Source organism: Mercenaria mercenaria, chromosome 14, assembly GCF_021730395.1.
Source record: "Mercenaria mercenaria strain notata chromosome 14, MADL_Memer_1, whole genome shotgun sequence".
NCBI lineage: Eukaryota > Metazoa > Mollusca > Bivalvia > Venerida > Veneridae > Mercenaria > Mercenaria mercenaria.
In genome coordinates, this window is record NC_069374.1 from 38738741 (window position 1) to 38765856 (window position 27116).

General features: G+C 37.3%; 1 protein-coding gene across 1 annotated transcript in view; it reads left to right on the forward strand.

Moving 5' to 3' along the window:
• LOC123539361 (calsyntenin-1-like) overlaps positions 1-27116 on the forward strand; it is a 128939-nt gene that overhangs the window by 31116 nt on the left and 70707 nt on the right. Inside the window, exons 3-4 of the mRNA XM_053523303.1 lie at positions 12513-12711; positions 21375-21583. Coding sequence (XP_053379278.1) covers positions 12513-12711; positions 21375-21583 — 408 coding nt within the window. The remainder of the gene's footprint in view (positions 1-12512; positions 12712-21374; positions 21584-27116) is intronic.

Below are 27116 nucleotides of genomic sequence, written 5' to 3' on the forward strand. Positions count from 1 at the left end.
GGCCCCCCCTCTAATTAACGCCCCCCACCCATTTTGGAGGGAAAAAAAGTCAACAAGAACGGGAAAAAATCACCTACCTCATTTTTATAAGTCCACATAATAAGTAATTTACAGTACTAAAGTCCAATGTATTAAAAATTAAACACACTTTTAAACAGTCCATGTACCGTAAAGCCAAAACATTTGTACTAAGTACGGTACGTAACAGAAAATTAAACGGTAAATACATTTTTGATTTGTTTTTACACCACTCGCGCACACGCTTCCTTAAACAAACTTGCAGCAATGTGTTTACGATATACCCTTTTCTTCGGCAGTTTTAAGAACTTTTAATTTAAAAGCAGGCACAGCAGCGTGTCAAACCATTGACATTGTGTATTGCGCTATTAGCTACCCGCATGTACTAAGGAAAATGTTATCGGAGTACACAGCTGTTTGGGTCATGACGTAATGTGTAGTGTCGCGAGCGTGTCATAAAGCCAGACATGGAATACACGAGGTACCGTATTTAAATGCATAAAAGACACACTGCATTAAATTAGATGCCAAATAATTACGTTTTAGGGGGATTAAACAACACAGAAACACTTTATAGCTAGTTTGAACGATGTTTTTAAGTTTTGTAAAAATTTTCATTTTTAGCTCACCTGAGCACGAAGTGCTCAAAGGTGAGCTTTAGTGATCGCCCTGTGTCCGTCGTCCGTCGTCCGTCCGTCCGTCTTCAACAATTTGACTGTTAACACTCTAGAGGTCACATTTTTGGCCCAATCTTAATGAAACTTGGTCAGAATGTTACCCTCAATAAAATCTTGGATGAGTTCGATATTGGGTCATCTGGGGTCAAAAACTAGGTCATCAGGTCAAATCAAAGGAAAAGCTTGTTAACACTCTAGAGGTCATATTTTTGGCCCAATCTTAATGAAACTTGGTCAGAATGTTACCCTCAATAAAATCTTGGACAAGTTCGATATTGGGTCATCTGGGGTCAAAAACTAGGTCACCAGGTCAAATCAAAGGAAAAGCTTGTTAACACTCTAGAGGTCACAATTCCAATCTTAATAAAACTTGACCAGAATGTTAATCTAGATGATCTTAAGGTCCAGTTTGAATCTGGGTCATGTAGGATCAAAAACTAGGTCACCAGGTCAAATCAAAGGAAAAGCTAGTTTACACTGTAGAGTCCACATTTATGACCATATCATAATGAAACTTGGTCAGAATGTTAATCTTGATGATCTTAAGGTCAAGTGTAAATCTTGGTCAGGTGGGGTCAAAAACTAGGTCACTAGGTCAGATCAAAGGAAAAGCTTGTTAACACTGTAGAGGCCATATTTATGACTGTATCTTCATGAAACTTAGTCAGAATGTTAAACTTGATGATCTTTAGGTCAAGTTCGAATCTGGGTCATGTCGGGTCAAAAACTAGGTCACAGGATCAAATCAAAGGAATGGCTAGTTAACACTTTAGAGGCCACATTTATGACCATATCTTAATGAAACTTGGTCAGAATGTTAATCTTAATGATCTTTAGGTCTGTAGGTCAGGTGAGCGATACAGGGCCTTCATGGCCCTCTTGTTTATTTTTTTACCTCAAATAAACGCCCCCTCTTTGGAAAATGTAACGCCCCCGGGGGCGTTAATACGGGAAAATACGGTATCTTACTGTAACTTCATATAAACATCGTCCAGCATACAAACAAAGTATGTGCAGGGGCTGGGCCCATTATACCCAAGGTCAAGGTCACCAAGGTGGAATTATTTTCATTTGCATTTTTAGCTCACCTGAGCACGAAGTGCTCAAAGATGAGCTTTAGTGATCACCCTGTGTCCGGCGTCCGTCCGTCCGTCGTCAACAATTTGACTGTTAACACTCTAGAAGTCACATTTTTTGCCCAATCTTAATGAAACTTGGTCAGAATGTTACCCTCCATAAAATCTTGGACGAGTTCGATATTGGGTCATCTGGGGTCAAAAACTAGGTCACCAGGTCAAATCAAAGGAAAAGCTTGTTAACACTCAAGAGGTCACAATTTTGACCCAATCTTAATGAAACTTGGTCAGAATGTTACCCTCCATAAAGTCTTGGACGAGTTCGATATTGGGTCACCTGGGGTCAAAAACTAGGTCAACAGGTCAAATCAAAGGAAAAGCTTGTTAACACTCTAGAGGTCACAATTTTGGCCCAATCTTAATGAAACTTAGTCAGAATGTTATCCTTAAAAAAGTCTTGGACGAGTTTGATATTGGGTCATCTGGGGTCAAAAACTAGGTCACCAGTCAAATCAAAGGAAAAGCTTGTTAACACTGTAGAGGCCGCATTTATGACTATATCTTCATGAAACTTGGTCAGAATGTTAATATTGATGATCTTAAGGTCCAGTTTGAATCTGGGTCATGTAGAATTAAAAACTAGGTCACCTGGTCAAATCAAAGGAAAAGCTAGTTAACACTGTAGAGGCCACATTTATGACCATATCTTAATGAAACTTGGTCAGAATGTTTATCTTGATGCTCTTTAGGTCAGGTTTAAATCTGTGTCATCTGGGGTCAAAAACTAGGGCACTAGGTTAAATCAAAGGAAAAGCTTGTTAACACTCTAGAGGCCACATTTATGACTATATCTTCATGAAACTGAGTCAGAATATTAAACTTGATGATCTTTAGGTCAAGTTCCAATCAGGGTCATGTTTGGTCAAGAATTAGGTCATGGGGGCAAATCATAGGAAAAGCTTGTTAACACTCTAGAGGCCACATTTTTGACTTTATCTTCATGAAACTTAGTCAGAATGTTAAACTTGATGATCTTTAGGTCAGGTTCGAATCTGGGTCATGTTGGGTCAAAAACTAGGTCACGGGGTCAAATCAAAAGAAAAGCTAGTTAACACTCTAGAGGCCACATTTATGAACATATCTTGATGAAACTTGGTCAGAATGTTAATCTTGATGATCTTTAGGTCAGTAGGTCAGGTGAGCGATACAGGGCCTTCATGGCCCTCTTGTTTCGAAAGCTTTGTTTATAGACATACCTTTGGTACTTTAAAAGATAATGAAATTGAGATATAGTAATATAGTACGTAATACAGTCAATCTAACAAAACTTGCACAAAAACATGACAGAAATCCAAAAACAGTCACTTCATATCAATTTGTCCCTTCAATAGTTTTTGTACTGTCAACTGTACGACCAAAAATGAATGTGTCGATCTCACCTTACACATGTGGCTATCGAAAGAGTATATCAGCAGTTCGATCAAATGGCAAATAAGCATGTACTTACATGCTTTTTTTTTAGCTCACCTGTCACAAAGTGACAAGGTGAGCTTTTGTGATCGCGCAGCGTCCGTCGTCCGTGCGTCCGTCCGTCAGTCCGTCCGTAAACTTTTGCTTGTGACCACTCTAGAGGTCACATTTTTCATGGGGTCTTTATGAAAATTGGTCAGAATGTTCACCTTGATGATATCTAGGTCAAGTTTGAAACTGGGTCATGTGCCGTCAAAAACTAGGTCAGTAGGTCAAATAATAGAAAAACCTTGTGACCTCTCTAGAGGCCATATTTTTCATGGTATCTGTATGAAAATTGGTCTTGATGTTTATCTTGATGATATCTAGGTCGAGTTTGTAACTGGGTCACGTGCGGTCAAAAACTAGGTCAGTAGGTCTAAAAATAGAAAAACCTTGTGACCTCTCTAGAGACCATACTTTTGAATGGATATTCATGAAAATTGGTCAGAATGTTCAACTTGATGATATCTAGGTCAGGTTCGAAACTGGGACACGTGCGGTCAATAACTAGGTCAGTAGGTCAAATAATAAAAAAACCTTGTGACCTCTCTAGAGGCTGTATTTTTCATGGGATCTGTATGAAAGTTGGTCTGAATGTTCATCTTGTTGATATCTAGATCAAGTTTGAAACTGGGTCAACTGTGGTCAAAATCTAGGTCAGTAGTTCTAAAAATAGAAAAACCTTGTGACCTCTCTAGAGGCCATTCTTTCAAATGGATCTTCATGAAAATTGGTCAGAATGTTCACCTTGATGATATCTAGGTCAAGTTTGAAACAGGGTCATGTGCCGTCAAAAACTAGGTCAGTAGGTCAAATAATTAAAAAAACCTTGTGACCTCTCTAGAGGCCATATTTTTCATGGGATCTGTATGAAAGTTGGTCTGAATGTTTATCTTGATGATATCTAGGTCAAGTTTGAAACTGGGTCAACTGCGGTCAAAAACTTGGTCAGTAGGTCTGAAAATAGAAAATCCTTGTAACCTCTCTAGAGGCCATACTTTCAAATGGATCTTCATGAAAATTGGTCAGAATGTTCACCTTGATGATATCTAGGTCAAATTCGAAACTGGGTCATGTGCAGTCAATAACTAGGTCAGTAGGTCAAATAATAAAAAAACCTTGTGACCTCTCTAGAGGCCATATTTTTCACTGGATCTTCATGAAAATTGGTCAGAATTTTTATCTTGATGATATCTAGGTCAGGTTCAAAACTGGGTCACATGAGCTCAAAAACTAGGTCACTATGTCAAATAATAAAAAAAAACAACGTCATACTCAGTTCAAAACTTGGTCATGTGGGAACAGGTGAGCGATTCAGGACCATCATGGTCCTCTTGTTTAAGAAAAACCTCCCGTTTCTTTGTTTACATCGCCATTTCTGCCAAGATGACATTGAATTCTCGCTTAAAAACCTGAGAGACATTAGTCCCCCTGTATGAGCTTACATGCATTGTACAGGTTCCATAACCCTGTTATGCAATTTTACAAAATTATGCCCCTTTTTATACGCCTGTTTGAAAAATGGGACTTATTATGGGAACGCCCCTGGCGGGCGGGCGGCGTCCACAGACATTGTCCGGAGCATATCTTCTACATGCATAGAGGGATTTTGATGAAAGTTGGCACAATTGTTCATCATCATAAAACGGAGTGTCATGTGCAAGAACCAGGTCCCTAGGTCTAAGGTCAAGGTCACACTTAGAGGTCAAAGGATACAAGAATGAAAACCTTGTCCGGAGCATTTCTTCTTCATGCATAGAGGGATTTTGATATAAATGTTCACCACCACGAGACAGAGTGTCATGCGCAAGAACCAAGTCCCTAGGTCTAAGGTCAAGGTCACACTTAGAGGCCAAAGGTCAGATACAAGAATGACTTTGTCCGAAGCATTTCTTCTTCATGCATGGAGGGATTTTGATGTAACTTGGCACAATTATACACCATCATGAGACGAAGTGTCATGTGCAGTTCCCTTCTTTAGAATTACTTCCCTTTGTTGTTACTATAAATAGCTTATATTGTAACTTTTTCATTACTAGTGGTAGGGAGAAATCGAGACCACTTTTCTGTAGTACAACATGCATGCTACATCCAATTTTGAGGTGTATTTTGACCAATCTCTACCTGGTAAAGATTTTTATGTGGACTTACAATTTTTTTTTTTTTTTTTTTTTTTTTAAGATTAACTTCCCTTAGTTGTTACTATAAATAACTTATATTGTAACTTTTTTTATAATTGACCGTAGGGAAAAACCAAGACCACTTTTCTGTGGTACAACATAGATGTTACTTTCCAATTTTAGGTGTATTTTAAGGTATCTCTACCTGGTAAGGAGTTTTTTTGTGGACTTGGAAAAACAAAAGACTTACAATGATTACTAAACAACCACAAAATTAAAATTCCATTTGCAAATCCATTTGCTAGAGTAAAGAAATTTGCTGTGACGGGCGTATATTGTGACATTCTGGCACTCTTGTTGGACTTCTATATTCATTCAATTGACAAAGATGTTGAATAGTCGAGTGTTGCTGTCGTCCAACATTTGACATAGAAATTAGTTAAGTTTCATATATCATTCCATATTTTGTCTGAACTGTTTGATATGCGACTTTGTTACCATCATGGTCACACATTGCCATAATATAGTGCAATACTTATCCAGTTCCACAAATACAGGAACATAATTTACATAATTTGTTTGTCTTATCTATTTTTCTTTTTTAAATTCTGTGGTAATATTTTGACCCCATACTTAATACATCAATTCTTTGTGTAATCATAGTCGGGCACATTGTCAGCAGACAGCTCTTGTGGTGAACTGTAATTGTGGTGACATTGTATATATGCATTGATTTAATATTATTAGCTCATCTGATTTTTTGAAAAAAAATGATGAGTTATTGTCATCACTTGAGCGGTTGTCGGCGTCGGCGTCTGCGTCGGCGTTGCCTGGTTAAGTTTTATGTTTAGATCAGCTTTTCTCCTAAACTGTCAAAGCTATTGCTTTGAAACTTGGAATACTTGTTCACCATCATAAGCTGACCCTGTATAGCAAGAAACATAACTCCATCTTGCTTTTTGCAAGATTTATGGCCCCTTTTGTACTTAGAAAATATCAGATTTCTTGGTTAAGTTTTATGTTTAGGTCAACTTTTCTCCTAAACTATCAAAGCTATTGCTTTGAAACTTGGAATACTTGTTCACCATCATAAGCAGACCCTGTACATCAAGAAACATAACTCCATCTTGCTTTTTGCAAGAATTATTGCCCCTTTTGGACTTAGAAAATCAGTTTTCTTGGTTAAGTTTTATGTTTAGGTCAGCTTTTATCCTAAACTATCAAAGCTATTGCTTTAAAACTTGCAACACTTGTTCACCATCATAAGCTGACCCTGTACAGCAAGAAACATAACTCCATCCTGCTTTTTGCAAGATTTATGGCCCCTTTTGGACTTAGAAAATATCAGATTTCTTGGTTAAGTTTTATGTTTAGGTCAACTTTTTCTCTTAAACTATCAAAGCTATTGCTTTGAAACTTGCAACACTTGTTCACCATCATAAGCTGACCCTGTATAGCAAGCAACATAACTCCATCCTGCTTTTTGCAATAATTATTGCCCCTTTTGGACTTAGAAAATCATTTTCTTGGTTGAGTATTATGTTTAAGTTGACTTTTCTCATAAACTATCAAAGCTATTGCTTTAAAACTTGCAACAGTTTTTCACCATCATAAGTGGACACTGTACATCAAGAAACATAACTCTATCCTGCTTTTTGCAAGAATGATGGCCCATTTTATACTTAGAAAATCGTGGGTAGGACAATATTTCTATTACACAAAAAAAATCAGATGGGCGTCAGCACCCGCAAGGCGGTGCTCTTGTATTTAATTCACTTTGACAGTACTTTAACAGACATTTTTGTTAACAAATTGCTTACAGGGTTAAACATTGATGGATGTTTTGTTACCGTCAGTGTTATACAGGGGCTATTTCTATATAACAAGATTGTGTCCTCACAATGTTTAGTATTGTTTGTTGACACTGGTGATATTGATACCTCAAGCTGACTGAGTCAATACTTAGCCAAACTGAACCTGTTTTTCAATAGTTTCTCATCCATTGATCTTTCTGTCACAGAAGTGTTTACTTTCTGAGGAGTTTGATACTTCACAGAGAATATGCAGAATTCTTTTAAGGCCAGAAAAAAAGACCTGTGTTTATGGTTACCAGAGCAATTAAATATTATCCCCAACAGCTATGTTTTTTCTTCTTGATTTTTTTTCTGCCAGTGACTTAGTTAGGTAAAAAAAAATTGTTACCCTAAACACAAGTATTTTTAATCTCCTATAATGAAAAACACTGCACATCATCAAGTCTCATAACTGGAGCAATGATAGATTCTGTGTTCCTAATGTTTGGATTGGTTGCTAGAGCAATGATAGATTTCGCATTCCTAATGTGATAGGTTCCAAGTTGCTAGAGCAATAATAGATTTCGCATTCCTAATGTGGTGATAGGTTTCAAGTTGCTAGAGCAATAGATTGTGCCTTTTTAAGGTGGTGATGGGTTTCAAATTGCTGGAGCAATTATAAATCCTTCGTCTTGCATTATAAGGGTGATAGGGACAACTGTATTGATGGGCCCTAGGTTGCTAGAGCAGTGATAGATTCTGCCTTTGTAATGTAGTGATATTTGGGTTCTAGGTTGCTGAAGCACTGAATGATTCTACCTTCCATAGTTGATAATAGGTTGTGGATTGCTAGTGTGATGATAGATGTTGAATATAGATTGATGCAGGTTTTTGCTAGCTGCAGCTGGCATAAAGTTTCCTAGGAATATATCCCACCCCCTCAAAATCCTACAGCAATGAATTAGATGGCATTAAGTTGATCAATAATTTACACCTTTTAATTACTGGGGTTGGCTGGCAGTTGTATAGGATTACTGTATTTACTGAAATAGGAGACATGAATAGCGTTCTTATTTTTGCTAGGTTATGGTGAATAAAATAAATGTAAATATAACATTTACCTGAAAAAATGGTCAAATTACTAGTTATCGGTAAATACTCGGGGATAATTAATTTAAGTTGAAAGTAGATTCTCTTTAATATATACTCAGTTGTGAGGACATTGGTAACTTGGTGTTTCTTGTTCACATAAAAATTGTTTTGACTAACATACTTGTAGGAGTTTCCAAGTAACACTGGCATTATACTTTAGGCAGATGATGGTTGACTGATTGATTACGTAGTATGTATTTAGATAAACACCATCTATCCACTGCTGATGGCAGAGGGATATAGTGTCCATCCCTCTGTCATCTTTGCATGTATCTTTCCATCGTCAGTGATTTCTTTGCTAAAACCACTGAATGGATTTTGTTGAAACTTGGCCTTGATGTTCTTTTGATGATCCTCACTTTCACTCCTCACTTTTCCCTATATGTATAATAGTGGAAACTCGAATAATCTTCTTGTGTGTTCCATGATGCCAGGGTGATGATAAATTCTGCCTTCCAAATGTGCTTGTGTGTTCCATGTTGCCAGGGTGATGAAAAATTCTGCCTTCCAAATGTGCTTGTGTGTTCCATGTTGCCAGGGTGATGAAAAATTCTGCCTTCCAAATGTGCTTGTGTGTTCCATGTTGCCAGGGTGATGAAAAATTCTGCCTTCCAAATGTGCTTGTGTGTTCCATGTTGCCAGGGTGATGATTGATTTGACTTCCCTTATGCTTTGAAGTGTTCCAGATTGCTGGCCCAATTTTAAAATAATTTCAAACAAATGGTTCTTGTGTGACCTTGTACAAGGATTTTCAAATTATTTCGATTTGTCAAGAAACATGGCTACCAGAGAGCTTGGTAACTTTTCCCTATTATGGGAACACCCCTGGCAGGCGGGCTGATGGATGGGTGGGCGGTGTCCGCAGACTTTGTCCAGAACATATCTTCTTCATGCATAGAGGGATTTTGATGAAACTTGGCACAATTGTTCACCATCATGAGATGGAGTGTCATGTGCAAGAACCAGGTCCCTAGGTCTAAGGTCAAGGTCACACTTAGAAGTCAAAGGTCAAATTCAAGAATGACTTTGTCCGGACTATATCTTCTCCATGCATGGAAGGATTTTGATGTAGCTTGGCACAATTGTTCACCATCATGAGGCGGAGTGTCATGCCCAAGAACCAGGTCCCTAGGTCTAAGGTCAAGGTCAAACTTAGAGGTCAAAGGATACAAGAATGAAAACTTTGTTCGGAGCATTTCTTCTTCATGCATGGAGGGATTTTGATATAACTTAGCACAAATGTTCACCACCACAAGATGGAGTGTCATGCGCAAGAACCAGATCCCTAGGTCTAAGGTCAAGGTCACACTTAGAGGTCAAAGGATACAAGAATTAAAACTTTGTCCGGAGCATTTTGAAAAATGGGAGTGACTTTTGCCCAAACTTTTTTTTGCAAGTGCAAAATCTCAAATAGAGATGATTACCATTTTCATTCACTTAACTTTCCATCTGCTGTAAATACGAAATCATTGGTGATGTTTCACACAGTATGCACTGATTGGTGCATGGACTGTTTTGCAGACTGCAATTTTGCAGTGACATTATGCAGTGACATTTCATTTACTCTGGGTTCAGTCTTTTTTAGGCTCATCTTATTAGCTCACCTTTCACATAGTGACAAGGTGAGCTTTTGTGATCACCCTTCGTCCGTCGTCAGTCCGTCCGTGCGTCAACAATTTCTTGTCTGCACAATAGTGGTTTCATTTATGATTTATTTTAACCAAACTTGCACACAACTTGTATCACCATAAGATCTCGGTTCCTTTCTTGAACTGGCCAGATCCCATTATGGGTTCCAGAGTTACGGCTCCTGAAAGGGCCAAAATTAGCTATTTTGACCTTGTCTGCACAATAGCAGCTTTATTTATAACTTGATTTTTACCAAACTGGCACACAACTTGTATCACCATAAGATCTTGGTTCCTTTCTTGAACTGGCCAGATTCCAATATGGGTTCCAGAGTTATGGCCCCTGAAAGGGCCAGAATTAGCTACTTTGACCTTGTCTGCACAATGGCAGCTTCATTTATGATTTTATTTTAACCAAACTTGCACAAAACTTGTATCACCATAAGATCTTGGTTCCTTTCTTCAACTGGCGAAATTCCATTATGGGTTCCAGAGTTATGGCCCCTGAAAGGGCCAGAATTAGCTATTTTGACCTTGTCTGCACAATAGCAGCTTCATTTATGATTTGAATTTAATCAAACTTGCACAAAACTTGTGTCATCATAAGATCTCAGTTCCTTATTTAAACCGGCCAGATCCCTTTATGGGTTCCAGAGTTATGGCCCCTGAAAGGGCCAAAATTAGCTATTTTGACCTTGTCTGCACAATAGCAGCTTCATTTATGATTTGATTTTAACCAAACTTGCACACAACTTGTATTACCACAAGATCTTGGTTCCTTTCTTGAACTGGCCAAATTCCATCATGGGTTCCAGAGTTATGGCCCCTTAAAGGTCCAAAATTGGCTATTTTGGCTTTTGCAGCCATATAGATACTTCATTTATGGTTTTATTTGATACAAACTTCCAAAATATCTTCAACAACAATAAATCTTGGATTCCATGACAAATCGGATCCAATCGTAGGTTCCAAAGTTATTTTATATCTGATTACCTCCCCTGGTTGTAATCAAAATGGATTTATATCAGTAAGTACTTATAGGACTTATTTGAAATTTCATTATTGTCATTAGTTGGACTGAGTTAATCAGGGTAGATAACTATGGACTGATTTTATGTCAAATTACCTCCCTTTATTTCAAATTAAAATGGGTATATCTCCGTAACTAATGAAGATACTGATCTGAAATTTCATTTACGTCAACAGATTTATTTGGCAGATCCTTCTTTTGTTCACTTACAATAATTTTCTTTTTAATTATTTTTAGTAACTTTTTTAGTATTGGCCATAGGCAAAAACCGAGACCAGTTTTCTGTGGTACAACATGGATGGTACCTCCAATTTTTAGGTATATTTTGACATATCTGTACCTTGTAAGAATTTTTTTTCTTTTTGGTTCAATTTCTTCCCTTTGTTGTTCCTGTCATTTCGACTTAGATATGTTTTCTGAGGACCTTCTTGTCCTCAAGTGCAATGATAACAGGTGAGCGATATAGGGCCATCATGGCCCTCTTGTTTTTAGCTCATCTGAGCAATGGTGAGATATTGTGATTGCTCGATGTTTGGCGTCTGTCTGTCTGTCTGTCTGTCGTCCATCAGCATTTAACTTGTGTATGCAGTAGAGGCTGTATTTTTCTACTGATCTTCATGAAATTTTGTCAGAATGATTACCTTGATGAAATCTAGGCCAAGTTCGAAAATGGGTCATCTGGGGTCAAAAAATAGGTCACTAGGTCATATCAAAGAAATAGCTTGTGTATGCAATAGGGACTGCATTTTACACTGAATCTTCATGAAATTTGATCAGAATGTTTGTCTGGATGAAATCTAGGTCAGATTTGAATGTGGGTCATTTTGGGTCAAAAACTAGGTCACCCGGTCAATTTGAAGAAAATACTTGTTTACACTAAAGAGATCACATTTTTCGTCCAGTCTTAATAAAAATTGGTCAGAATATTTGTTTCCATGAAATCATTAGGTCAAACATGTTCACACTGTTATGGTGTGTTTCTCAGGTGAGTGACCTAGGGCCATCTTGGCCCTCTTGTTGTTGTTTTTTTAATCTACAAGGGATTGTTGTCACTTGATCGTAGGCGTTGGCGTTGGTTAAATTTTTTGTTTAGGTCCACCTTTTCTCAAAAACTCTAGGAGCTACGGCTTTGAGACTTTGCATACGTTTATCAACTTTAGATGACTATGTAGGCCAAGAACCATAACTCTGATAAGCATTTTGTAAGAATTATGGCCCTTTTTGTTCTTAGAAAAGTTGATTTTCTTTATTAAAATATTTGGTTAGGTCCACTTTTCCTCAAATTTGTAACAAGGTACTTGAATTTCTTAATTATTTTCATGTAAATCATGCATAATTACCATCATGGAAATACAAAATACAGTAACTGTTATTCTGTGGCGTGTCTTTAAAGACTCCTACATAATAAATAACCTATTTAACAACGTCTTGTCATGAACTGCTTGATGGGTGACACAAAATTTGTCACAAACAATTATTATTTACATACATTCCATCTATTTCCAGGTCTGATATGCAGATATGAAATTGTCTCAAATCGAAAAAACATTCCATTTGTGATAGAAGTGAAGAACAAGGAAACGGGAGAGGCAGAGCTTAAAGTAAAAGAGGGGATGCTACTAAGCTATGAAAAGAGGAAACATTATAAGTTCAATATATTTGCCTACGATTGTGTAGATCCGCCATACAACAAAAAATCAAACAGGTAAGGAATGAAAGTATAATGTTACTGATATTTCAAGTGCATACTCCAGGGACACAGTTTGAGAGAGATGTGAGTGATTTACATACAGACCATAATTATGGAATATTTGTTATGGTCTGCAGGTAAAAAGTAAATAATGAGTGGGTTTTCGTCCTTCCATAAAACTAGGTGATAGTACAAGTCCCATAAACTGACATGCATTTTGGCCAAATTTTGTCACCTTTCCTGGTTAAAGTTTTGCATGCAAGTACATATAGCTATTATATAAAGGCATATATGGCTTAGAATATCCTAGTTAGAGTTTTAATTAAAGTTTTGCATACAAGTTACAATGTCCAAAACTAATGCAGATATTGATTTGAAATTTTATTTGTGTCTTCAGAGTTATAAAACTAGGTGATAGCATCAGGTCCCATAACTCTAATATGTATTTTGGCCAAATTATGCCCCCTTTTTAAATCCTGGGTAAGTTTTACATGCAAGTTAACATCTCCAAAACTAATGCAGATACTCGATTGAAACTCTGTAGATATTTTAACAATTAGGGTATTATTCCTGCTTCTGGGACAACAGTTTGAATAGTCAAGCACTGGCTGTCTTACGGACAGCTCTTGTTGCAGCTAACAATTAACACTTCCATATATTATATTACTTTAGAACTGAACAAAATGAACAGTTTTTCTTACTTGGCACAAATGTACCTCATAATAAGACGATGTGTCATGCCCAACTTTCAGACCCCTAACTCAAAGGTCAAGGTCACACTTAACAGTCAATTGTTAGCATGGCATGAACAGGGTCTGCTTCGTATCCGGTCCATAACTCTGTCATTCATTAAGGGATTTTAACATCAATTGGCACAAATGTTCCCCATGAGGAGACGACTTGTCATGCGCAAGACCCGGATCCCTAGCTCAAAGGTCAAGTTCACAATTGGAGGTCAAAGGTCAGCAGGGCTTTTCTCCTGTCTGGTCCATAACTCTCCCATCCATGAAGGGATTTTAATATCACTTGGCACAAATGCACCTCATAATAAGACGATATGTCATACCCAACTTTCAGACCCCTAGCTCAATGGTCAAGGTCACACTTAGCAGTCAAATGTTAACATGGCATGAACAGGGTCTGCTTCATGTCCAGTCCATAACTCTGTCATTCATTAAGGGATTTTAATATCACTGGCACAAATGTTCCCCATGAGGAGACGACGTGTCATGCGCAAGACCCAGACCCCTAGCTCAAAGGTAAAGGTCACAATTGGAGGTCAAATGTCAACAGGGCTTTTTTCCTGTCGGTCCATAACTCTGCCATCCATGAAGGGATTTTAATATTACTTGGCACAAATGTTCCCCATGATGAGACGATGTGTCATGCGCAACACCCAGAACCCTGGCTTAAAGGTCAAGGTCACACTTTGAGATCAAAGGTCAGTAGGATTTTATAACTTTGTTCATGCAAGGCAGGATTTAGATATCAGTTGGCACAAATATTTCCCTGGATGAGACAATATGTCATGCGCAAAACCTGGGCCCTAAGTCTAAGGTCAAGGTCACACTTCGAGGCCAAAGGTCAGATACAAAAAATGACTTTGTCGGGAGCATTTCTTCTTCTTCAATAACTTGAGAACCACTACCAGAATGTTGAAACTTCATAGGATGATTGGTCATTCAGAGTAGATGACCCCTATTGATTTTTGGGTCACTCTAATAAAGGTCAAGGTCACAGGGGCCTGAACATGGAAAACCATTTCCGATCAATAACGTGAGAACCACTAGACCCAGAATGTTGAAACTTCATAGGATGGTTGGACATGTCAGTAATTTGAGAACCATTTGACCTAGAAATTTTTAATTTCATAGGGTGATAGGACTTATAGAGTAGATGACCTCTATTGTTTTTGGGCTAACTCTATCAAAGGTCTAGGTCACAGGGGGCTGAACATAGAAAACCGTTTCCAATTCATAACTTGAGAACCAGAAGGCCCAGAATGTTGAAACCTAGTGGGATGATTGGACATGCCAAGTAGATGATCCCTATTGCAGCCAACCATCAGTGTCTCTTTGACTTTTGCTCCTGTCCCCTATTGACTTCTTGCCTATATGACTATGCATTGGGGGAGACATGCGCTTTTTTCTTCTAGTTACCCTATATCTGCTCTTGACAACACTTTCTGGATTGACAGACAAGGTAGCTTTTCCTGACTGCTCTCACATTTCCAGGCGAATTACTGATCTTTTATATGTTACTGATTATTGTAGGAAGTTGTTTTGCCAAATATCCATAATTTATTTTCATCACAGAAAATGCAAACCAGTAACTGCCTTAGTACATTCAAGTACCATTTCAACTGCAACTTATTGTCAGACTTAATCATGCAAAGAAAAAGAAACTATCTGTAATTAATGCATTTTCCAGACATATTTACATAAAGTAAACTGTTCAGTCAATTGATTATATGCCTGATGGGAAGTTGTGTGATGTGTTGCCAATTGTCTACATGTTAAATCTACTGTAGCTGCAGGATTACCAACAGAAAACCTAAGTTCTACCATTGTTAAAACTGTTATAATATGGGTATATTTTCAATACCTGAAACAGTTTTCAAATGTTGACTGTAATAAGATAATGTGCAAAGCTCAACTTGCAGCGATGTCAGTAAGTTCCAGGTCAAGGCTATAGGGTGAGGTTGAAAGTCATAGGTAGTTCTTCAAGTCCTCTGCATATTATATAGCTCACATGAGCTATGTTAAGGGTGAACTATTGGTATAGATAGGTGTTCCAACTCCAGCAACATTTTTCAGCCTCCCCATCCATACATATATCCCAAAAGTCAAGTCTTTAGAGGCAACATTTTCTATCTCATCTTCATAAAATTTTGTTAGAATATTTTTCACTATGAAATATGTAAAGTTTGAAACAAGGTTACCAGAGTCTAAAACTAGGTCCGTAATAGGTCAAATTATAGAAAAAAAACAATGACAAGTGAAGGATTTTCAAAAAAGTAACCAACTTATTATGCCCCCCTTCGAAGAAGGAGGAGTATATTGTTTTGCAGATGTCGGTCAGTCTGTCGGTCAGTCGGTCGGAATGTAGACCAATCCGTTTCCAGATGATAACTCAAGAACGCTTGGGCCTAGGATCATGAAAGTTGATAGGAAGGTTGGTCATCAGCAGCAGATGACCCCTATTGATTTTGAGATCTAAATGTCAAAGGTCAAAGTCACAGTGACCCTGAACAGTTAAACGGTTTCCGGATGATAACTCAAGAACGCTAGGGCCTAGGATCATGAAAGTTGATAGGGAGGTTGGTCATGACCAGGAGATGACCCCTATTGATTTTGAGGTCAGTATGTCAAAGATCAAGGTCACAGTGACCCGGAACAGTTAAACGATTTCCGGATGATAACTCTTGCTTGGGCCTAGGATCGTGAAAAATGATAGGGAGGTTGGTCATCACCAGCAGATGACCCCTATTGATTTTGAGGTCAGTATGTCAAAGATCAAGGTCACAGTGACCCCGAACAGTTAAACGATTTCCGGATGATAACTCTTGCTTGGGCCTAGGATCGTGAAAAATGATAGGGAGGTTGGTCATCACCAGCAGATGACCCCTATTGATTTTGAGAGCAGTAGGTCAAAGGTCAAGGTCACAGTGACCAGGAACAGTAAAACGGTTTCCGGGCGATAACTCAAGAACGCTTTGGCCTAGGATCAGGAAAATTGATAGGGAGATTGGTCATTACCAGTAGAAGACCCCTATTGATTTTGAGGTCATTAGGTCAAAGTTCAAGGTCACATTGGCCAGGAACAGTTAAACAGTTTCTGGACGATAACTTGAGAACGCTTGGGCCAAGGGTCATGAAAGATGATATATAGGTTCATCATGACCAGCAGATGACCCCTATTGATTTTGAGGTCAGTAGGTCAAAGGTCAAGGTTACAGTGACTGGGAACATTTAAACCGTTTGCAGACATTTTCTTGAGTGCAGACAATTTCTTAAGAACGCTTGGACCTAGGATCATGAAACTTGATAGGGAGGTTGGTCATGACCAGTAGATGACCCCTATAGATTTTGAGGTCAGTAGGCCAAAAGTCAAGGTCTCACTGACCCGAAACAGTTAAACCCTTTGCGGACGATACCTTGAGAACGCTTGAGTCTAGGATCACGAAACTTAATAGGGAGGTTGATCATGACCAGCTGATGACCCCTGTTGATTTTGAGGTCAGTAGGTCAAAAGTCAAGGTCACATTGAACAAGAACAGTAGAACTTTTGTTTACAGTGAGCAAATAATTTCTGTTCCTTGTGCTATTACTGAATGCATCAAGGGGGGCATTTCGTGTTTGATGAGCTCTTGTTTTCATATTATTTCATAACGGGGAAAAAATGAGTCACTTAATCACAAAGTGGTTAAAAACTAATGGGAATTCATAGATACATCAATTAACATTCAAGGAGGCAGAACAGCTGCCAAATACAGGGACTGCTAATAAAATTAATAAAAATGGACCCCCTCGATCGTGAGTGAAGTTAAGACTAGCCAATGAACTCCAAGAGACTGAAGAAGGCGCTGTTTAGTTTACCTTAGACAGAGATTTTTAGCTCGACTATTCATAGAATAGTGAGCTATTGCACTCGCCCATGCGTCGGCGTCGGCGTCGGCGTCTGCGTCCGCGTCCGCGTCCCGATTTTGGTTAAGGTTTTGTATGTAAGCTGGTATCTCAGTAACCACTTGTGGGAATGGATTGAAACTTCACACACTTATTCACTGTGACAAACTGACTTACATTGCACAGGTTCCATAACTCTATTTTGCTTTTTTACAAAATTATGCCCCTTTTTCGACTTAGAAATTTTTGGTTAAGGTTTTGTATGTAAGCTGGTATCTCAGTAACCACTTGTGGGAATGGATTGAAACTTCACACACTTATTCACTGTGATGAACTGATCTACATTGCACAGGTTCCATAACTCTATTTTGCTTTTTTACAAAATTATGCCCCTTTTTCGACTTAGAAATTTTTGGTTAAGGTTTTGTATGTAAGCTGGTATCTCAGTACTTACTAATGGGAATGGATTGAAACTTCACATACTTGTTCACTATCATGATCTGACATGCACTAAGCAAGTCCCATAACTCTACTCTCTTTTTTTCAAAATTATGCCCCTTTTTCGACTTAACAGTTTTTGGTTAAATTTTTGTATGTAATCTGATATCTCAGTATCCACTAATTAGAATGGATTGAAACTTCACACACTTGTTCACTGTCATGATCTAACATGCACTGTGAAGGTCCCATAACTCTACTTGGCATTTTTACAAAATTATGCCCCTTTGACTTAGCAGTTTTTTGTTAAGTTTTTGTATGTAAGCTGGTATCTCAGTATCCACAAATTGGAAAGGATTGAAACTTCACACACTTGTTCACTGTCATGATATGACATGCAGTACAGAGGTTCAATACCTCTACTTTGCATTTTACAAAATTATGCCCCTTTTTCAACTTTTGTATTCATTCAATTGACAAGGCTGTTGAATAGTCGAGCGTTGCTGTCCTCCGACAGCTCTTGTTGTTGTTTGTTTTAACACTTCAATAAAATGAAACAGGTCGTTTTTACTATAAGTCTTTATAGATCATTTATGCATTTTAATGCTGCGCTCCATATCACCAAACTTAATTGCATTAGAATGTCAATCAATGATCTATAACCTATACATAGAGGCCACAATTTCTACTTGATTGTTTTAAATCTTTGTCAGAATGTTTGTCTCCATGAAATATAAGTTCAAGATGAGTTACCTGAGGTCAAAAACTGTTTGTTTGTTTTGGGTTTAACGCCGTTTTTCAACAGTATTTCAGTTATGTAACGGCGGGCAGTTAACCTAACCAGTGTTCCTGGATTCTATACCAGTACAGACCTGTTCTCCGCAAGTAACTGCCAACTTCCCCAGAATCAGAGGTGGAGGACTAATGATTTCAGACACAATGTCGTTTATCAAATAGTCACGGAGAACATACGACCCGCACGAGGATCGAACTCGCAACCCTGGGTCAAATCTCTACAAAATTTAGTTTATGTTCTTAAATAGATTATCTGAGGTAAGGCTAAACTGTGTGGTTCCAGTTTCCCGACCAACCCTATTTTTTCCTGCCAACCCTAACTTTTTTATTGTGATCAAAAAAAAAATTAAAAAAAGAAAGAAAAAAAAACTTGGTTTGGTTCCGCGAAAAATCGAGAAGAAACTCTTATTTGACTGGCACAGAAAATGTCCCATGCGACAGCTTGACCCGAGGAAATTTTCTTTGAAGAGTCTCAAGTTCGAAAGTTCTGCCTCATGTCAATCAAAATCCTGGTGAATTTCAATATTGTTCGCCGCCACAAGCGGAAGTATCATCTGGGGTCAAAAAGTAGGTCACTAGGTCAAATCGAAGAAAAACATTGTGTATGCAATAGAAGATGTATTTTTCAATTGATCTTCATGAAATTTGGTCAGAGTGATTGCCTTGATGAAATCTAGGTCGAATTTGAATATGGGTTATCTGAGGTCAAAAACTAGGTCACTAAGTCAAATTAAAAAATAATCTTGTGTATGCGGTAGAGACTGTTTTTTTTCAATTGATTTTTATGAAATTTGGTCAGGATGATTGCCTTAATGAAATGTAGGTCGAATTTGAATATGGGTCATCTGAGGTCAAAAACTAGGTCACTTGGTCAAATCAAAGAAAAAACATTGTGTATGTGATAGAGGCTGTATTTTTCAATTGATCTTCATGAATTTTGGTCAGAATGATTGCCTTGATAAAATCTAGGTCGAGTTTGAACATGGGTCATCTAGGGTCAAAAACTAGGTCATATCTAAGAAAATGCTTGTTTTATCATAAGAGACCAATTTTTTGGTCCATCTTAATGAAAATTGGTCAGATTATTTGTTTCCATGAAATCACTAGGTCAAACATGTTTTACACTGTTATGGTGTGTTTCTTAGGTGAGCGACCTAGGGCCATCTTGGCCCTCTTGTTTAATGAGATTTTCTAGCGCAATCTAAATAAAAAGTCAATAAAAAGTCTGCATTTAAGAAAAATGTGACAACTGTTGCAAAAGCATCTCTTATTTTGAAGCATTTTTCGAAAATAAAAGCATGCAAAGGCACCAAACCCCACCCACTTTTAGACAATGTGCAAAATAGGATAAGTTAAAATATATCCTCCAACTGAAAGATATTAAATATTTAAACACAGAAATAAAGTCACTCTCCAAGAAAATATTAGGCTGTAAGACTTTACCATTATGATAAAATATATGCAAAATTTACCTTTTTCAATTTGCAACTTTAAATTGGATTTTAGTTTACTATGAGATGTAACATCATGATCGAAACTTATGAATATGATCCTATGTGTATTTTTATGCCCCCGAAGGGAGGCATATTAGTTTTCAACTGTCCGTCCGTTCGTTAGTTAGTTCGTCCGTTCGTTCATCACAACGTTAACTTTTTGCATGAAGGCACTTTACTCGTGAACCACTGCACCCAGGACCTTCAAACTTCATATGCTGATAGTACATATTGAGTACACCACCCCTACTGACTTTAGGGTCACCAGGTCAAAGGTCAAGGTCACAGGGGCCAACATTAACTTTTTGCATGAAGGCACTTTACTCGCGAACCACTGCACCCAGGACCTTCAAACTTCACATGCTGATAGTACTTATTGAGTACACCACCCCTACTGACTTTGGGGTCACCAGGTCAAAGGTCAAGGTGCTATGGGGGCATTTGTCACCATAAGTGACAGCTCTTGTTTATATATATATATATATAGTTTGAACTGTTAATTACAAAATGTACAGATTACATCAGATGAAGGCCTGTGCCTGAAAATTTTTATCAGAGTAACCTTTTTCCTGGCCTGTGTTTTGGACTTAGTAATATTCAGAATGCATAAATAAACTATTTATATATCTGCTACATTGACTTGTGTTCCTGGGTATTTTTCTAACCTGAATGCCCAGTTTTGATGGTTAATATTTTTCACATGCCAAACGTTCACTTTGCAAGCTATATTACTGTGAACATAAGATTAAAAGAACGAAAGAAATATACATATCAGGAGAAGAAAGCAATATAGAATATAGTAGCAAGTAAATTTCATGAAAAGAAAGTTAACATGCTGCAGGAAGTGATTAATAACCAAAGGGTACATAAAAAAGCACCGGTATGTACTGATACACCATTGTTTCAATACTAAAAAAAAAAAAAAAAAAAAAAAAAAAAAATTATCCCTACCTACTTACCCTATTTTTTTTTTGCCATGTAACAGGAACCACACATTTCTTTTTTGGCCTAAGTTAATTGGTCGAATACTAATCATAGAAAAACCTTGTTAGCACTCTATGAGATATGCAAAGCACACAGCTCAGAACAATAGGTTTAAGGTCAAGGCCTCGCGTAGAGGTCAAAGTTCATGATCACAACATTTCATTTTGCCTGTATCAAATAGGCATTTCAGAGTATTTAATAGCCTTCAGTGATAGTTCTTCAAATTGCAGCATTGCAGAGTTATGTGCCCTTTGACTCAGACAAAGTGTCTTCTATCCTGTGATAAAGCAGTATTTGTGAGTGTAAACTATATGTAGTGATTGGTAAAGTTTTCATTTTTCAGAGCGGTTGTAACAGTGAAAGTTGAAGATATGGACAAGTATGCACCAGTATTTGATAAAACAACATACTTTTGTGAAATGGAAGAAGACAAGTTGTATGACAGTATCATGAAAGTGAGGGCACATGATGATGATAGGGCACCTGAGAATCAAGGCATATGTGCATATGATATATTGGATGAGGATGTCCCATTTGTTATAGACAATGATGGTAAGTGGATTAACAGTAATGGTTTTGCCACCTGAGTAACAGGTAAGGTCCTCAGTCATCTGACAGACACTTGATTGTGTCTTTTTATACATCAGTTACACAGTGGCAAAGGCAGTGAAATACTATTGTCTGTGTGTGTGTGTGTGTGTTTGGACACTCTTACCTGATTCACAACTTTAATGCATGGCCAGATGTTGAAATAACTAAAGGGTCATTGATACCTATATAACTTTGTCCATGTGTCTGTTCTGATAATTGAGTCTGGCTGTTTAACATTTTTATCTCCTAACACATTCATGTCATAGTGCCATAGTCAGGTATTGCATATCCATTCATCTTTCCAATTTAATGAATTCAGGGAGACATGAACTTTTACCAAAAAGCTGCTTTTGATATCTCCAGCCTATAGGAGTTTGTGCTGATTATTGTTAATTGAAGATTGTTAGTTTGAAACAATTTGCCTGATCCTGAAATTATTTAGCTCCTAACAGAAATCATTTACAAATCATTGGACACAAATCATTTAGGCAAGGAAAAAATAATATATATGAGATATATGGTCTCACCAGCTATAAGTTTTAACAAAGGACATTCTACATCGTTTGTCAGCTAGTCTAAGACAGAGTCACCTTAGCGATTGGACCCATTCCATTGTTCAAGATACTAAAGGCATAGGCACCTCCCTGGGCCATATAACTCGTATCCTGACAATTGCGAAAAAACAGCCGGTCCCTTGGCTTTTCGTAGGACTGCGATTGTATTGTATTTATTATATTTCTGCAATATTATGAGGATTTGAAAATATCTTACTACTGATTAACACGTAATGATATTGCAAGATGGGAAATTTTTGTATGCCTATGCTCTAGGAAGTAGTCCAGCCCTGAATTAATTATTATGGAACAGTTGTGTATACATAGGAATACATTTAATTTAAGTTGATAACATTGCCTTTATGCTAGACTTTTAATAAACAGAAATCGCTTAAAAATTCAAAACAGTATATTTGACTTTTTAGCTCGTATGAGCTCTAAGTTTTCGTGGTTTTTTGTTGGAATGATTGCCTTGATGAAATCTAGGTCGAGTTTGAATATGGGTCATCTGAGGTCAAAAACTAAGTCACTAGGTCAAATTATAGAAAAATCTTGTGTATGTGATAGAGACTGTATTTTTCAATTGATTTTCATGAAATTTGGTCAGAATGATTGCCTTCATGAAATCTAGGTCAAGTTCGAATATGGGTCATCTGGGATAAAAAACTAGGTCACTAGGTCAAATCAAAGAAAAACATTGTGTATGAGATAGAGACTGCATTTTTCAGTTGGTCTTCATGAAATTTGGTCAGAATGATTGCCTTGATAAAATCTAGGTCAAGTTTGAATATTGATCAGGGTTTGCACAGGTCTGGAAAAGTCATGGAAAACGAGATTTGTCATGGAAATGTCAGGGAAAATTTAAAAATCGTCATGGAAAGTAGGAAAGTGATCTGGAATAAGTCTGTATGTGCATAAAACCATTACATCTGTTTTAATTTTATATCAGAAAAATCCAGATTTAAATGCTTAATCGAACAATCAGTAATTTACGTCAATATTGGGGTTGAATCTGGTTGGGTACGAAATGACCGTTAAGTTTACTATTGCACCGTTTCCGGTTTATTTTCGTTGTATACTTTTAAAAACGAAACAAAGCGTAACAGCTAAAAATAGTAAAATATGAGTCAGAAAAGAAGTTGACGATACAACATAACTGGGAAAGGAATGAACAGTACAAAGCATGGTTAAAGCCTTTCAAGTCGGATAACAGGAAAGCCTTATGCACCGTCTGTGACAAACTTATCACCGTCTGTGACAAACTTATCAATCTGTCAAATATGGGCGAAACTGCAATAAAATCGCACATGAAAGGTGGAAAACACAAGCATTGAACTCCGTGATAAAACCACAAAAACATGTGACACAGTAAAATCTTTTTTCAAACCTGTGGAAACAAAACGTGAGGAAACTGTCGTGTCTGATATGTGTATTCCCCCACCCACTCAAGAACAATGTCCAAGACAAAGTGCCAGTGGGATAGACTCCTTTGTGTCTAAGGAGGATGTAACAAGGGCTGAAATATTATGGACACTGAAACTAATAACATCACATCAAGATAGCATTTGTGACCCAAGCTAACTCTTTGAGAAGGACTGCTAAAGAAAAGCAACAGGAATTAGAGCAGTTGGACCATAAACTTGACTCACTAAAACAAAAAGAGTAAACAGCTGTTGGAACTTGAACTTTACTCTTGAAAAAGAAAAAAAAAAAACTGAAGTCTTATTTTGCAAATAGTTTGAAATAAATTCTCTGTATGCCAATAAAATGAGTGTATCATTGCATTTATTTCGAGTTTCGTATGTTTGGATTGCGTCATGGAAAACCAGGCAATGTCATGGAAAAGTCATGGAATTCTTGTATCCAAGATCTGTATGAATCCTGTTGATCTGGGTTCAAAAACTAGGTCACTAGGTCATATCTAAGAAAATTCTTGTTTAAGAGACCACATTTAGACCAATCCTAATGAAAATTGGTTAGAATATTTGTTTCCATGAAATCACTAGGTCAAACATGTTTACACTGTTATGGTATATTGTGATGAGTTTCTCAGGTGAGCGACCTAGGGTCATCTTGGCCCTCTTGTTAAGATAGTTTTATGTCTTAATTGTCCATCCGTCATCAATAGTTTCTTTAAAGAACATCTCCTGAACTATGTTGCCAATTTCAACCAAACTCTTAGGTGGCCCTTTTATAGCTTCTATCAAATTAAGGTCATTTTGTGAAAATTCTGGTTGCCATGCAGCTAAAAGGAAATAAATAATTATAATAACAATCTTCCTAGAAACCACTGGCCCAATTTTAAATCAATTTTACATAAATTAATGTTCTTTGGGTTACCTTCCCCAAAAACATTCAAATCATACTGTTTTGTTAAAAAAAAACATGGCTGCCAGGGTTGAGGCTACCTTGCCTGAAAAGGCTTTATGGACAAATTTGAAAATATTGTTCTCTGAAACTTCAGGCCCAATTTCAAAGTAATTTCACAGCAATGTTCCTTAAGTGACACATGACCAAATTCAGTCAGATCATTTGGTTTTGTTCAAAAGCATTGCCACCATGGTGCAGGGTCAGTTTTCCCCATTTGGATACATGGAAAAAGTCTTCTCAGCAACCACTGGTTTGATTTCAAGTAATATCACAGCAATGTTCCATGGGTGACCATCTCCCAAGTTCCTTTAAATCATTCATCTTTGTTTAAAAGCATGGTCTATAGAGGTATATAGAAGACTAGTTTTCCATACATAGCTTGAGGTCAGAAAAAAAACCTGTGCATGGCTACACAACTGACCCTACAACTTTGCCTTACCCGTAATGTTTTCTTTTTCCTCTTGAAAAAATAAAAATGTAAAATTGGAAGGAAAGTATTTAAAGTAAGAAATTGATCAAGGATTTATTAAAAGAATGAAAGTAAGTGATGAAAAGATGATCAAGTAGAATCAAATAATCACTGCTGACAGTATCAGATCAACACCAGATAGAGGTAAGATGACTTGGTTTAGCTTTTGGTGTATTTGGCTTGTTGCTTTCTTGTCTGGGAACTTTCATCATTGTTTTCAGTAAACTAACCCATTCCCACATAGAATATTACCTGTTCATCATTGCCGCTTAAGATCACTTACGCTTGTTTTTTTTTTTGTTATGCTGCATTGTGTAAATGTGGTGTGAGAGAAAATACTAGTTAAAATAATCAGCCAATGAAATGTTGGGTTCCTTCCAAGCAAACATGCTTCATCTTTATTTCAGTGCAAAAAACCCACGGACAATTAAGTATCTGTCACACATTACTGGATAACGTTAACAAACCTCCAAGAGAAACCAAAACTTTAAGTCCGTTTGTCCCCATCCACGTGCATTTCTTGTCCGTTTCTCATTCGGATAATGCACTTCGTCTTGGGCGAGATCCTTTCAGTCAGATGGAAAGTTGTGATCATACACAAAACTTGAAACAGACTCCACCAGACTAAGTTGCCAGCTGAATGTATGGTAGCTTTATGCTGGCATGTGTTTTGTTTGCAACTGGTGTGTTCCTTGTCATGATCTTGTCCAGTTCACATCCATTGATGTCTGCTGAACCTGATTCACAGCTGAACCCTGAGAGACCGCGACAGTATAGCTGGTTTGCCAGTCAAACAACCTGGATAAAAATGTTCTTATAATGTTCGAAGAATGTTTCATCATTTTCTCATGCATTACACTTTCATTTTAACTTGCTTGTTACTCATATGGTGATGTCTGTTTAACAACCGTTAATCGTCCTCAGTACAATTGTCTGGTAGTCACGCAGGGCCCATGCTACCGTTTGCCACTGTAGAGTCAATTGGTAAATTTGCAATCAAAGTGGTGCATAATAATCGCAAGAGGCAAATTTGTTTATTCTAAATCATAACCTTTCTAGAATTTTGACTGGTTCAGATAACGTGCCTTCGATTAAAGTTGCAAAAAACTGATACTGATACGCAGTCTGCATTTTATGCAGCAGTGTGAAATAATGCGTGTAATAAACATCTTGACACGTGGATTGCAGTTTGCACTCAATTAACTGATAAATTATTGGGTAAAGAATAAGCACTAACTGGTTTGTTTTAATTATTACTGATTAAATGATTGTATTCCTTTAATTTTCGAGAAATAAACAAATGGGGGAAATAATATTTTTTTTGAGTCCGTCTGCACCGAAATCTTGTTTGTCCAACTCCTCCTACACTATTGGCCTGATTTGCTTCAAACTTTCACAGATGAACCAGCTTGATGTACAGACGACCTTAATGGAAAGAATTATTTCTGTGACTAAACAGTATTATGGCCCTTATATAGTTTTGCTATATAGGATATAGAGCAAAAATCTTGTGTGTCCAACTCCTTCAACACTATTAGCCTGTTTTGTTTCAAACTTTCGCAGATGAACAAGCTTAAGTGCAGATGACCATAAAGGAAGAAATTTTCTTTATGACTATTTTTACCACAGTTATGGCTCTTTGATAGTTTTGCTAAATAAAATACAGAGAAAAATCTTTTGTGTCCAAATCCACAAACACTGTTGAAAGGATTTGCTTGAAAGTTTCACAGATGAAGGACCTTCATGAGAAGATGGCCATAAGTAATAGACTTTTTTCTGTGTTTTCTAGAATTTCACAAAATAGGCCGCAGTGAAGAAATCTGGTATTTTCAACTCCTCATACACTTCTTGAATAAAAGGATTCAAAGTTGCTTAGATGCACAACCTTATCTGAATTCAGTTTGCTTCAAAAATTAAGTTGAACATCCTTCATGTGATGCATGATGGTCTGTACTAAAACTTTGCTATTTAGAGGATGGCACAGTTTGTGGAGGTATCCATGTCCAATGGACGCAATGTTATTTCTAATTCCTTTCTGAATTTTTTTCCTCCGGAGACTGGCAAGAGAACAATTCCCAATGAACATGGATTAAGCCATTTG